Raw genomic sequence first — 15,064 nt, forward strand, 5'->3', positions numbered from 1 at the left:
ATTTATAGCTTTTACATAGTCCCCTCTCCTCATGCAAAGGATCTTTAAGAACTCATTTCTAAATCTCCCTGGCATCATTTTAAGAAACATGATCCCGACTTATTTTGTATGACTCTCTCTAGAGGGACATGAATTAAAATCTCTAGCATTCACTCATTTATCTATGTTTTAAATGAAAACAAAACGTAATTGTCCAGCAGATTACTCTGTTGCCTAAAAATCCCACAGTGAATGAAAAGTGTTGAATCACTCCAGCCTGTTAAGTGTGTGACTCCTGAATATATCCTGCTTGCTTGATGCTCTAACTGCATGTTTGCATGTGCTTGTGCTAAGTGCCAATCACCTGATGCCACTCTGGTTTTTGCCCTTTAACCCCCACTGTAGCCCTCCTTTTCATTCCTGACTACCGATTGGCCGATGGATTGTCTAATAGAATACCACACAACCAATCACAAGATTTCAGCACCACCAGCTCTCACAACAGCTCAGAGCGAAGCGGCAGTCTCTCAGGTTGGTTTACGCAGTGGAGAATTTTGCAAAGTAAACTGGGAAACTCTCTGGGGCTCTGCCGCTTGATTTTATGATTGATGGGTGTCCTAATTGCTTCATTGATCTGTTATTTGCATGTACAAACCTGACATCAAACATTTTTTCCTGCGTCGTCCCTTTCCTTCACCAGAGATGCTTTCCTCACTCAGCTCCCCCTGCTCACAGTGCATTACATCATGTGGTTATTTTTTAACTAATATGGGGTACTGAGTACAAATGCGATTACTGTATGTAGTGATTTTGTGATATGGGATCCGAGCTGGACATGAGTTACTGGAGCATAAAAAAGCAGGACATTTAAATAAGGGAGAGTAGAATAGTGCTACGAGCTCCTGACAGAATATTGCTGCAAGTGCTAATCCTGGGTTTCTACCATCACTGCTGCTCTTTGTTAAGGCTTTGTCTCTCACTGTGTGACTGAGAAGATGGGAATTGGGGCAGAGGGAGTCTTTCAGACGGAGTGGTCTATATACACACACACGCCATTAGAGATGCTTGGCTGGGTAAAGTGGCAAAAATACCTCCCTTTTTCCCTCTTCTACTAATGGTCACCGACTACACTAAAACCTATGTTCAGAGAATTACAATGTCATTTATAGGACAGCCCTCTGCCTGCCTCCCCTCTACTCTCCTCTTTTATCTAGTTACAAGCCACTGCCTTAACTGGTCTCTAATTCAGTGCTCCGGCGAACAGTCGGCTGGAGAGAAAGATGTGAAGTGGCCGTGCCTCACAGGCAGATCCTTCCCATAGACACTCAGGTTAAGGAAATCTTTTGCTGGGCTTAGCACATGCTGTATTTTGAGTTCATGTACTGAAAATTAACATGGAAACACTAATGTACTGTAAAATAACAGCTTTTAAGTAGCAAAAACAATTTCCTGGCTAAACCTCAAGGTTATTGTCACAAACAGATACAGGAGTGGCATCAATCATGGAGATTCTCAGCGAGATATATTAAGATTATTTTCTTAAAGAATTATCTTTGGTTTATTAATTTTCACTTATACTCAGACATAGTCTCCTATAGTAAAAATAATATTGTATAACATAAAGGTTACTACAACCTCATTCCTCAGCCAGGACAGATTGAAATATCTATCCATTATTTATACCTCTCCTGTTGAGGGTGGAAGGAGGGCTGGAGTTGATCCAAGCTGACATCAGGCAAAAAGGTAGCAGAGTGAAATAATAATTCAAATGTGTATTAATAACGCTATAAAAGTGAATGGATTAACATAAACTATGATATTCTTCTCTATACAGAATAAGGGATGAGCATCAAACTGAGTTTGTGACTGTACTGACTGACTGTATGTCTTCTATATAATGCACTGCGTGTTATATACAGTCTGGTGCAACTGACAACACAGATGAGAATTTGAATCAGCACAAGCTAAGCTTTGATTCAGACCTCAGCCAAAGTAAACTCACCATTTGAAAGGGAGAAAAAAGTAGAAGTTGCAGAGTCTTGCGCTCCCTCCGAGGAGATGGAAAGAATAATGAATGTCAGGTCTGAAGGAGGGGAGCGGGATGAAAAGGAACTGAAATAGAGCGGCTTTTATAGCAGCGTGGATCTCCACTGGGGGCATGAAGCTGCTCATTAAAACCTTTCATAGTGTAAGGGGGAAGATGTAGCTGGTGTTTTCTCTGGGTTTTTTTGTCTGTTTGAGACCCCGAAGACTCCCCGTTCCCCTCCGCCCTCACTCGCCTGACTGTGAGGCTGCAAAGTCCATGATCATGTGCTGAAGTCCGTGGTTGTGTGTGAACTGATGTGCTCCTGCACCTCCTGTATCTGTTGCATCCCACCTCATCATGTCACTTTTTTTTTAATTAAGATAAAACATGATGATAGATGACTTTCAGTTGATTTATCCTCTTCTGAATTTATTCACCCACCCATAAGTTACTGGCTGCATATTCCAAGTCTCTGCTCTGTGGCTTCCCCCTCAGCACTGACGCACCCAATGAAAACAAAGCAAGCTCAAGGCTTTGCAGCCCTACAGTTATAGGCTGGGGCCGCCCAAACCTTGGGTATAAATACCCAGAGCTGAATCTATATTTAGTGTGAGTTCCCCTTTGAAGAGAGGCACAGTTTTGTCATAGGGGATGGCTTCGCTGTGTAATTCCTGTATAGCTCCTAGCCACAGCCTCTCTCTCTGTATTTTTCATATTTGGGGTGAGCTGTAATAATTCCAGTGCCAGTCAATCCTTCCCTAGAAGAGGCTCATTTACAATATTGATGGCTGGTCTTGTGTGGAGAGACTAAGGATGATTGAACAATCACGTCAGCTCACCATTTATTGGTAAAAGTCAAGCGTCGCCCAGAGGTACAATTAGGAAACCCAATTACTTTCAGACTATACCTACACTGTAGCCGCCTGCCTTGGGCTTACAGTTGTTTCTTTTATCACTTCCATTCTTTATTAATCTCATTCCGACTCCTCTTGTATCTCCTCGTGCCGGAGATTTCTCTCACTCCTCCGTGCTCATCTTAGAAGTACTTTTTGTCTTTCTTGCTGGAAATAGATTTTAAATTGTAATATAATGAGAATTTTCTGAACTTGAAATATACAGTGTTCATGACTTCTCTGCCATCTGGCCTCCGTGACAATCAATAGACATGTACCTCATTGCTTCTGTAAGTTTCTTTTGATGACAGCAATGTACTTTTTACGGCGCTTGAGTCAAATCCGTTTATTAAATTATTAGTCTCAGTGCATCACGTTACATTGCACAAGATGCAATATTGGCAGCGTTTTTGTGGCACTGGGGGCAGTGATTACAGGCCTTTGGCAGGGAAACCTAACCAGCAGATGACAGATACAAATGTGTTCAGCAGAGTTTCCCAATGATGGCTTTCACTTGCCTGTGTGGCCGGTGACGTCAGCATGAGGTAGTTTCTGGATTGAGATGTGAGATGTTTCTGCCAGCCACAAATGTATTTATATATATATATATATATATATATGCCAACACTATGTAACCTTACTTCCCCCATATGCACAGAGGAAGGACATAGTGCATATATAGAAAAAATAATTATAACTTGGCGCTCAAAACGAATTGTGTGGTATAGGGTTGCACAACTAAAAAATATTGTACTAGTCCAGTGTTTAAACTTATTGTGTAAATACAATAATTTTATGGATGGTAAGAGTTGGCCTCTGTTACATCTACTTACAATTGTCAGTAAATTCTTAGATGTACATTATATAAGGAGAGAAATTGCTTTTTCCCCAATATTCTTTTCATGAATAGAAGTTACTGTTTATATGCTTTTGAATCCAAACCTTGTTTGAGTTTGTTTTGCTTCTGTGTGCCTTCAGGAATATATACGTATACTATATATTCCTCTTAAGTTGAAAATGGATTACGGCTTGAAGCCAAATGTGTTTTAAAGAGGAAAAAAAAAAGGTTTCTTCCGCAGTGACCAAATCGTATAAAACCCAGTATTGACCTGGCTGGCAGATTTATAAAGATGGATGAGACAGAGGAGAATCGGGTGTTGGAGGGATATGAGTAGAAATGGATGGGGTTAGCAGTACTCTGGTGTAATAAAAGAAATGAAAGTAGTAATAGACTCTCAGTGAATTCCATTAGGGACACACTGACACTACACAAGCCATTCATTATGATGATGCTGTGAAGTGAGATATTTCATTGTGGAGCCCAAAGCCTGGTGTGAAAGGGGACACTGAGGAATGGGTGGAGCACAAAGGTCCGCCTCAACTGCGTTTACTGCCGTTCTCTCCTGTTTCTATGGAGATTTGAGGCTTTTCAGCCAATCAATCAATAGAGGCACGCTTTTCATCAGGAAACCTTGAGCTTTTCTGTGGAAGCACTGTGACAGACCGAGAGCCCATTAAAACCCTGTGTTAGAAAATGTGTATGACTTTCTAAGAGTATGTTGAAATTGAGTCCAAATGGATCTGTAAATAAGATGCTAAACCAAATTGAGTTTCTTTAGAATACATATCAAGTGTTATTTGTTTTTTGAACCCACTGGTATATTAGTTTTTTTAATTGGTGCTTTTCTACAATTTAATTTTCAACGATTGTTTCTCTCAAATACATCCTCTCCTTTTGTAGGCGGTAAGGGAGGAAAGAAGAAGAAAACCAAGGCTGGCTCCAAACCCACCAAAGCCAATGGCTCGAACTGGGCTAATGTTCCCCTGCCCCCGCCTCCTGTTCACCCGCTTCCTGGCACTGAGATGGACCATTATCCCAATGAGCACCATGAGGGAGGAGGGTATGTCTACTAGTGATTAGTACTAATACACATGTGAACAGATAAATGTGATTTAAACAGTCACAATTATACAAGTGACTGGAGACAAGTGACTTTTAGTTATTGATCATGATCAGATATTGAAACCTGAGACGTTGCATAGCCTGACATTTGAGATAACATTAGGAGCCCTTCTAAATGTTCATGCAAAAAGCATTTGGAGTTTTTATATTATCAATCTAAATTATTATATAGACATTTTGTTTTCAGATAAACTCAGACTTGAAAGAACAAGTACAAATAAGAAGTGAAAACTTAACATGAAGCAGTAATGACTAGATTTCTTTGCCGTTATTGTACATTTCCCTCTAAGGACTACAGAATTTAGTGTTTTGCTCTCTGGAAAGAAAAAGACAATGCTTGCCAATGTGCACAACACCACACTGTTGTGTGTAATAACAGGGTTCAGCTCTGTTTTCTCTGCAGCTAATTACTGTACTACTGTACATCTGGAGAAGAGAGAAGGATCAACATGTTTGTGTGTGTAGAGATACACCACCAGATACACACACATCATCTCTTACACACTCTCTCGTAGAAAAACTCATATGCAGATGGCTGCAGATCAAACTATTTGCTAATCCTGTTTTCAGTCTATGGGATGACTTCCTGACTGGAAAATAAATGAAAATAAAAAAAAAAAACATGTTCGAGCCGACTCCTGCTGCTACTCGCGTGTAGACACACAGATGGTTTCAGATAAATCTATTTGTTGAATTCCACTATTGCAGTTGCATTGTTTCATAGAGAGAGAAGTGGCAGACAGAGAGACAGATTTATCCACCAACTGAGATTGAAATAGACAGTAAGGCGGTAGAGTGCTAATCCATGTTTGAATGTGCTTCTTTAATTTGTATAATATCCAGAACCCTAACCCTAATTGACTTTTTTAAGAACAGCCAAGACACCAACAGATAATTTGTTTGTAGTTTGTAGAGTACAAATTACTTTGCAGGAATAAAGTAGCAGCAGCTTATTTAAGTGTCGTCATGTGTCTTTGGTCCAGCAGCTACCAGGTCCTCTTACGTCCCATTTCCAATCCGGGAGAGTCATCTGCTTTAATAGTCTATCTGGCAAATGAAGAGTCCAGTGCACTGTAAATCTGAGGCTGCTCTTAATGGCACCAGATTAAAACAGTTAATGTCCTATGGAGTGTGCAGTGACAAATTTCTTTAATGAACATTTTCTTTATGACCAGTATTATTTCAGCATGTATAAGCACAGCTATGAGGAAGTGAAGCCTGATTAGCTCTGTAATCCCACTCAGGACACTCGTATAACAAATTCTTGAAAAGGTTGGACAAGGTCACAAAGATCTATTAATGTGTAAAAATTCCTCCTAAAATATAAATTATGTTATTTTGATAATACCACACATCTTATTGTTGTTTTGTTTTTGTATTACTGCTGCTCGTATTTCAACTAAAACTAACTGTAGGTCTCACATCACGTAGATCCTTACTTTCTTTCACTGGATCTGATTGTGGTTGGTTTTTGGATCGGGGAACTGAATACATATCTTTCTATATACTTTTACATTTCCTAATGTTTTGTATACAATATGAGCAAAAGTTGGTGTATTAGTTAATAATAAAGGTAAGTGATGAGGCTGAAGAACACAGTAACTGTGAGAATGTGTACAGTAAACATCTCCTCTCACCCCAGGTATGAGAGTGACGGTTGGGGACCGCCCATGCCGGTGCAGACCTATCTTCATCAGGGCATGGAGGATGAGCTGGAGGAGGAGGAGGAGCGGGTTCCCACCCCACCCATACGAGGAGTCGCCTCTTCCCCGGCTGCTGTGTCTTTTGGACAGCAGTCCACAGCCACACTTACCCCTTCTCCTCGGGATGAGATGCAGCCCATGCTCCAGGCCCATCTGGATGAGCTGACCAGAGTATACCAACTGGACATGGCAAAACAGACATGGTAAAGACTGTGATATTAAAAGAGCGTGGACAGATTTTATGTATCAATCAATCTGTCTGCATATCTATCTGTGCATCAATCCCTCTGTGTTGAAGGATTTATTGTCAGGGTTGATAATAGATGTTGCTGTGATTTTAAAATGCTTACTGTACGTTCTGTCCTGTGTGTATTGCTGCCTGGATTTATTTTGGCCCTGCAGTATGTCAGCTATGTGTCAGCTGTGTGTGCACTCGAGATATAAACCCATTTATCGTACCATTTTAATGGGCCCGCGCTACCACTTAGGTGGCTGCTGTATTTTACTCACTCTAAGAGAAACAATTTAGTATCCAGTTGGTTACTACTCCTACACCTATATAGCGAATTCCATTGTTGTTGCGCTCATGCAAGTCAGATGAAGACCATGCTTCATTCTGTCTGCACCGTAGCATCCAGCATTATGGCATCCATTCATAATAGTGAAGCGGTGCTGGTGGTGGGGGGGTTTGTCAGGAAGGGTTGTCATGTTACCCAGTAATGACTATGTTGGTTAGAGAGCATCGCTGACAACACCAGAGGGCCGGTAATTACAACCAATTCCCACTGCAAACTGCACCAAAGACGCTGCACTCTCCGAACAAACGTGGCTGTCAGCAGAGTCGGCTGCCACAGAGGTGACTGCCATGTGTCGACAGGCCGGGAGAGCGTGTCTTTGTACCGTCTACAGCAGCAATTAACAGGTCATTGTGTTAGCATGTTCGTAAGTGGCGCTGAAGAATAAGTGGAATTTTGTAGATTTATTCAGCACTTCCTGAATGAAAGCCATCACTAAAATGAGCTTTACATTGCCACATACACCCTCATATATATATATATATATATATATACACACACCCCACCTTGCCACATAATAACTACTGAATAATCCCTGTACTCTCTATATTCAACTCTCCTCCACATGCCTTGATGTATACTTTGAGTGCACACCAGCAGGATAATATGGTCTCTCTTTCTCTTCCCAGGCACATGCAGGGAGGCTCCCTTCCTCCTCAGGCTCCAGCTCCTCCAGTGGGCTACGTGTCGAGCACAATGGTTTCTGACCAGGAGACTGACCTGCCGGATGAGGAGGAGGAAGAGGAGGAAGAGGAGGACGAAGGCTATGGAGCCAGGCATCCCCGCGGCATTGAGCACACACCGGGGTCGAGCATGGACAACCTAGACAGCTCTTTAACAGGTAAGGTAGACTGGATATTGAATTGTTACTATTGTGGCTTCTTTGTTGATTGGATGATTTGTGTTTATTATCATTGTGATTGCTCTGTGTTGCACATTTTCGATCAAATACAAACGAATTCTAGTCACTTTGACTGGGTAACTGTATTCATTTCTCCTGTTGTTTATACAGTAAATGGATAGTTGTTCATGACATGTTTTCCATGAGACTACTACATATTCATTTTCAGGCATACATGCCTACTGAGTGCCCCTCATTCAAATTTTTAAGCACTTTTGGTAGACTCTGGAGAATTATAATTATCATTCCCCCCAAAAAAAGAGATAAGGAAGTCCATGAATTTTAAACAGGATAGTGAGTGGGAAATTAAGAGGAGGGAGAAGCAAAGCAAGCAGGGGAGAGTGACTGTGATTGAACCAGAGGAACCCACATCGTCCTGAGGAGATTTGAAATAAATTTCACGTGCGGCATATATAGAGGCCCCATTTCCATTTTTACAACTCACTGAAAACTTTTACAGCCGTCTGTCGGGGGGGGGGACACATGAAGGGCATGACATTGCAGCAGCAAAGCCGGGCTCTGGACTGCTGTTCTCTCACACTGACCAGGCCACACTGTCCATCTGTTTACTAGAGGTGGTAGCTGTTAAAATGTGTGACATGTGGCCATCATGTATTTTAGGGACAGGTTGTGATACAAAATGCTGGTGAAGCGTAATCCAGTGAGTGTCTGTCAGGTCTTCCATCAGTGTCTGTGGATACTGAAAAATAAAATCTATAACGGGAAATGTATGTGTGGAAAGAAAGTTGGAGTGAGCAGAAAGTAAAGCTGAAGGTGGAGGGAGTTGAGAATAAGAGGGTTGGCAGTGCTTCTTGTAGGTCTTCCCTGTCAGCAGCAGACCTAAAAAGTAGTTTTCCATGGGATGATGGAACAGCGGTTTTGGTAGCGCTGACACATAATACTGCTGATGTATTTAGAGGAATATAAAGCAGCAGCTGGGCCCTAATCTACTGCATCTCTCCGCCACTGTATTACTCTGAAGACAGCACTATTTCTTCTTATCTCTCTGAGAGTCTGCCTCGCACCCCATCGTTTGACAACACAGACACAGTCCCAGCTCCGGGGTGAGCAGTAGGAAGAGAGGGAGGATGGGGGAAACCGCAGAGATTTATTACGGCCACCATTTTGAGACTGTACAAATAGGGGAGGGTGGGAGTGAGATTCCTGTCAAGCCCTGCTCGATAGATTTGTCATTGTTTTAATCATATGGAAATAGGTCTGTTTTCATAATGTTACACAAAAGGCCAGTAAATCAAACATTTTCACTGATGCTCCAGAAAACAGAAACAGCTTCGTCCTCTGGGGCCATTTTTCATCACAGATTGTCTGCACAGGCCGATGTATTATTCTGCGTGGGGGAAATTATACAACACACTTGTTTCTCCAGATGAATGTAAATCCTGATGTTGGTGGGTGCTGCACTCTGGTTTGAGTCAGAGATGAAGTGAGCACATAGGTGATACCCGGCTCCCTGTGTAGGAGGTACTGGTCATGTAACGCTAAGATGTGGAATAGCAGTGAAGCTGCTACTCCGACAGTGAGCTGAAAGCGAAGCTGTTCTGGGCGATTACTCTCCCATAAAGCCATACCAGGTTTGTGAGGAGCAGGGTCACGTCTCCTGACGGCAGGTAGAGACGCCTGCTCATCACAGGGAATGATTCTCCTGCTTAATGACATGCAGATTAGGGTTTCCGTCACTATTAATCAGTTTTAGTGGCAGGAGGGACGTGAGCTGGGATTTTACTGCCCCCCCGACCATCGCCCGTTTACTGGCCTGACTCTGTCAGTGCGGGGAGCACGTCTGGGATCAGCCTGTGGTTTTTAGAAAACATGGTTGCTCAGGTTCAAGACATGATAAAATGACTATCATAGGCTGAACCTATGTCTGGAGCATCTGGAGAAAAATCACATTTCTGGGGGGGGGGAAATAGATTGAATTTTTTATCAAATTCTAATACAATGATCAGAGTTTGATGGACTCTCATTCTGAGAATAGAAGTGCTCCAGAGGTTCAGCAGTAGAAAGTGGCAGGTAGTACAACAGAAAAGTCATTCTGTGATGTGATTTGCTGAGGCAGTGTTCCTTAGCTGAGCCGAAGGAGTTGGAAGCCACAGTGCTTTGGCTCACGCGGCCTATACTTCATTATCTGCTCTATTCTTTGTGGGAGGATTGGACCCAGTGGAATTGCTGTCTTTCTTTCTTGAAGAAAAAAAAATCTTGGAAAAGAATTTCAAAGAAAATTGCCAGACAAGATGGAGGGCTCAAGGTAGTTAGAGCCGTGGAGTTCAGTTAGCGGAATAAAAATGGATTGTGTAAGGAGCTTTTCTACCTTATGCAAGCTTATATTTTATAGAAGGTTCCAATAATCTGAGAGTATTTCACTGCATTACGAGTCAAAAATCTGTTGCAACTTCAGCTGTTGAAGGTGCAACTGCCTGGAGTCACTTCTTGTGACCGAGTAACCACCTCTTTGAAACATGCCATTAAAGCGGAAGAGATTTACAGATGGGGAAATTGGACAAATTCTTTAAAGGGGACTTCCCAGTGTATCTCAAAAAACAAACCACAAAATTTAATTTCCAAGAGGTGGGAGTGTCGCCTGAAAGCAAACTCTGCAGCTGATTGCCTGGTTGTGTTCATTTGAATCTCTGAACCCAGCGAGCCATCATAGATTAACCAACCCTTTATATCACACTCACCTTTTAATTAATCCTGCTGCTAACTTTTTGTCCCAATCGCTCTGTCTCAACAACCTTTACCCTCACACCACCCGCAGTTCTCTGTTACACCAGCCTGTTCAATCACATCAATCTTGTGTTCTGTGTGAGGGGGAGATTGTGTGTGTGTGTGTGTAGAGCACTTGGGTTCATGCCACTTCAGCAAAGTCTGCCAAACCCGTCCCACTGAAAGCTGTCACATTAGCTGACTATTCTCTGTGTTTTTGCTTTGCTAAAGTGCCATATTTTTATTGGCAGGCTGATAGTTTTATATTTGAAGTGCTGGTCTAGCTTTTTTGTGTTGGTGGGGGAAAAAAAAAAAAAATCAGACCATGAAGAAATAATTACAGTAGCACAAGTATACAAGCCAACGGTCAAAAGTTGTACAATACATATACTTCTCCCTTATGTCTCTGGCAGCTTCATCAAATAGCTGATTACGTTTGTGTTCTGATAGATTGAATCTCTTTGAAGTAGCATGTGAGCAGAGGTCTGTGTAACTACAGCAGCTTTAAGTGAAATACCTTAATGAACCTTTCACTCAGTGGTGGCTGTGCATTTCAAACAGCAATAAAACAAACTCCACCAGGTGTTTGATTCAGTACATTGTTTTGTGAGAAGCTTCATCTGTGTCACCTGAGGCTGTTGTGAGCTCACACAGCTCCACACAGGTGTGTGCTCATGGTTCTTTATAAAGAGAAGAATCAGTTGATTTGCTGTTGCTTCTCTTGTAAACTCTGGTGTGTGTTTGTGTACCTTATTTTGTGGGTGGGTGGGTTGTGTGCTCATGCGATATATGTTTTGCATGTGGTTGTGATAGATGAATGAGGGCAGGCCAGAACAGAGTGAGTACACAAAACTACCCACCTGCAAGAAGAGAAATGCCCTGCAGCAAATCTGAAATCACTTAAGTCTAGATATTTATATCATCTCTAACATCTGTACGATCTATCTAAAGTTCCATTCATCTAAATCCCAGCACAGATGTTCAGTATGGTAGATAAAATATCCACTGAGCAGAACACGGATGGTGGTCGGATAGAAACATTCTGAAATAACCAAATACACAATACAATACAAATCCAAAAAACCTGTAACCTGTGGTGTTCCCCAGGGTCCATGGTGAATGGGTGGGGCTCAGCCTCGGAGGATGACCGTTATTTCTCCAGCCATAGGTCCAGTTTGGGCAGTTCATCTGATGGCTCCATCTTTACCCACTGCAGCTTTGCCCAGGCCCTAGTGGCTGCTGCAGACAAGGCAGGCTACCGCCTGGAGGGCACTAGCCTCAGCAAGAGAGGTTGGTGTGCAGGGGCCAGCTTCCCACTGCTGGACTGGAACCCCTTCCAGCGGCAGATGATTTGTTCTTTTCTGCTCTAATTGTTCCCTCCTGTCATACACTGGCTGGTGTTTCCCACATTATGCTGCCTTGTGATTTCCTCTCCCTCTGCTGCTTTTGGTCACTGTGCCCAGGTTGTGCATGGGACCTGTTGTTTATGGCTAGACTGCGGGCATCTCCCTATCCTTTACCCTAACTCAGCCCCTGTATAACTCTGCTGACTCGGACTCTGACTTTGTTCTTGCTACATATTTATAGGATTCTACCAGTGGGGTTTCTCTTCTAATGAAAATCTTCATCTTTATTTTCTAATAGGTTTTTGGATCTTGATTAATAAAATCTTCTATTTGATGACAGCCTCAGCTCCACTCTGTGTTGGATCCTCAATGTCTTTATTAACTAGCAGGCTTTGTGGTCCATTATCTTTCTTGCAGGTAAAGGCTTGCCCCACAGGCCCCGGCCCAGCAGTCCGTTCTCAACAGATGGCAGCACAGTCGGCACACACAGCTTGGGCCACCAGAGGGCCACCAGACCCACACGCAAGCCCCGAAGCCAGGGCACAGCACCCCACCGGAGAGACGCTGGTGCAGACGGTGAGGCAGCGACTGAAAATACATTTTAAATAGTTTAAAAATTCTTGTGAACTGTGTGTCATGTTGACTAAGCTACAATTTACATATAATTTATGGATTAATTTGATTTACTGTGGGTTTCATTGGTACAGACCTACCTCCTCCACCTGAGCCTCCTCCCTGTCAGGGGCAGAGCCGTATCCAGGGGGCCCGCAGCGTAAGCAGCATGGTGCCCCCTACAGATCGGAAGGCTTCTTCTCTGGAGCGTCCGCCATTGTCAGGACCCCTGTCTGGGCCAGAGGACATGAAGAGCTCCATTGACAGACAGACACGCACTTCTCTGGAACATTATCGCCAGGCTCAAGACAGGCTGGGCTCCATGGACCGGGCTGAGGATGGACGCAGGGGACACAAAACAGGTACATGTGAAACAAAACTGAAGTCTGTAGCCATTTAAAACACACATGCTTATTAACCTGCTTACGTTAACTTGTATGTTAACATGGGTATAGTTGCGATCGCTTTCTGAATCAGCGAACGCATGTTAGCATTCTGTTTCAACATTAGCTGTAAGTCAGTTGAGGTTAACAGTAACGTTGTCTAGTGTGATACAGTTTGAGACTTTGATCAGCTTGTGGTGAAGGAGGAAAAGCCTGGAGATAGCCAAACTTATCCATTCTTCAGAAATCCTTCCATTGTTTAATCTGAACCAATCTGGCAGATGCTGGGATGGACTGAGGAGTGAATTCACTATTAGAGCCATGCGTCTAACATGGCTGCAAAAAGTGTGTCCGTTATTGTAGGCTTGTGCACTCTAGTTGTATACTAAGAAATTACCCTTTTATTTATTATAATGAACCCTGTCAAACAAAATCTGATTAAATAATTTGGTTTACATAAAACTTAGCATTGCCAAGCAAATGTAAACCATTCTGCTGCACCTTCTAAACAACACTATCTGATGATCTGAAGTGGACATTTTTTGTTTTGACTTGAGAATTTATTTGAGTAAAGAGATCATTTGTTTAGTTAGAGCGAGATGATAGAGTTTTTCTACTGCTGTGCCTTTGTATTGAGCAATTTTTCTCTGAGTTCTTGTTTTGGAGTTAGCTTCCATGCTGTGTTGAGACCAGGCTCCCATGAACAGATTGCACTGTCTGCCACTTGCTCTGGTTTCCAGAATGCCCCCCCCACCCTCCCCAATGCCCCTGTAACTGTTGCCAATATTGGCTCGCTCTGCTCCAAGTAAGGCAGGAGGCCCTAGCCACTGAAATGCACTCTAATCGCTTCAGCTTTCATTTTTCACACAAACAGGAGCCACTCTACACCCCATCTGTGTGTTCATGTGAATATGCATGTGCATTTGTAACCATTAAAGATCTCCATGCTGTGCACCCTGTTCTCTTTGAGCCAGGACTTCCTCACACAGTTAATTTGAGACTGTGAGACAAAGACAGGTGCCACGATCAGCATCTTTACTAAAAACCCCATAGGTAAATTCCCATAAGTGTCATATTGCTGACTGATTCACAGTGGCAGCTACTGAGGTTGGGGCAGGCTCTATTACAGTCATTAGCAGAGCAGTAGGGAGCAGTTTGATGAGATTTCATGCAATGACGGAGGCTGCTGAGGGTCAATGTTATGCTGCCCTGCAGCGGGGGGTGCCACGGCGGCCAGTGGTCCCTCTGTTATTGTATTTACCCCCTGATAAGGCTGGTAGCTGCAAGGCCATGTGTGAGGCAGAGAGTACTTTCTGTGGCACACCCTGGCTGTGCCTCTTGGCACCGCCATTCTGCAGATGTCAGGAGGACAGGGCTGTCCAAAGTGCTCTTTGTCCCCGTGCATCAGATGTTAGATGTTGTTCCACCACAACAATAAAAGTCACGTGATGTCTTTACTTTTCAAACTCAAACAATGCCTTCCGGTCCCTCTGCATGTGTTTTTAGAGGAAGGGTGCCTGCCATACAGTAAACCATCGTTTCCCTCCCCTGGTGGGCACAGCTCCTCCGGCACAGCCTCCTCCAAGGGCTCGACAGGGCCACGGAAGACCGAGGGTCCACGACAGCCACAACAATGGACCGCCACAGAGCACGCTGAATTCCTTGGGACCAATGGACAGGGACAGTACTCGGGGGAGTTATGTGAGTAATTCAGTCATTTGATGTTTTACAGCAGTGTTTTTTTATGAGATACGGTGAAATAGGTCAGAATATAGTATTCATCTGATTCATATTCTAATAATAAAATGACAATAATGATATACAAACAAGACACAATATGCTATTTGGTGCTTCAGAGGTGTTTAAGCTGTTCACTTATATTTGTTAAAATGGCTGTAAATTAATCCCCTGCATTTTCTTTCAGTGTATTGACAGCTATTATAAACTACAAATAAACTC

General features: G+C 43.0%; 1 protein-coding gene across 11 annotated transcripts in view; it reads left to right on the forward strand.

The window, feature by feature from the left end:
• The window catches only part of robo2 (roundabout, axon guidance receptor, homolog 2 (Drosophila)), a 289,705-nt gene that overhangs the window by 271,460 nt on the left and 3,181 nt on the right, over positions 1–15,064 (forward strand). For 6 of the 11 annotated variants that reach the window (XM_020088438.2, XM_069534219.1, XM_069534222.1 and 3 more), the window contains 8 exons: positions 385–510; positions 4,640–4,799; positions 6,504–6,767; positions 7,769–7,980; positions 11,872–12,054; positions 12,528–12,686; positions 12,818–13,084; positions 14,612–14,806. In XM_020088438.2, the coding sequence (XP_019943997.2) occupies positions 385–510; positions 4,640–4,799; positions 6,504–6,767; positions 7,769–7,980; positions 11,872–12,054; positions 12,528–12,686; positions 12,818–13,084; positions 14,612–14,806 (1,566 nt within the window). The remainder of the gene's footprint in view (positions 1–384; positions 511–4,639; positions 4,800–6,503; positions 6,768–7,768; positions 7,981–11,871; positions 12,055–12,527; positions 12,687–12,817; positions 13,085–14,611; positions 14,807–15,064) is intronic. The other 5 variants (XM_069534225.1, XM_069534227.1, XM_069534228.1 and 2 more) reach the window with 3 other exon arrangements.

The sequence above is a fragment of the Paralichthys olivaceus genome, chromosome 11, assembly GCF_024713975.1.
Source record: "Paralichthys olivaceus isolate ysfri-2021 chromosome 11, ASM2471397v2, whole genome shotgun sequence".
Lineage (NCBI taxonomy): Eukaryota > Metazoa > Chordata > Actinopteri > Pleuronectiformes > Paralichthyidae > Paralichthys > Paralichthys olivaceus.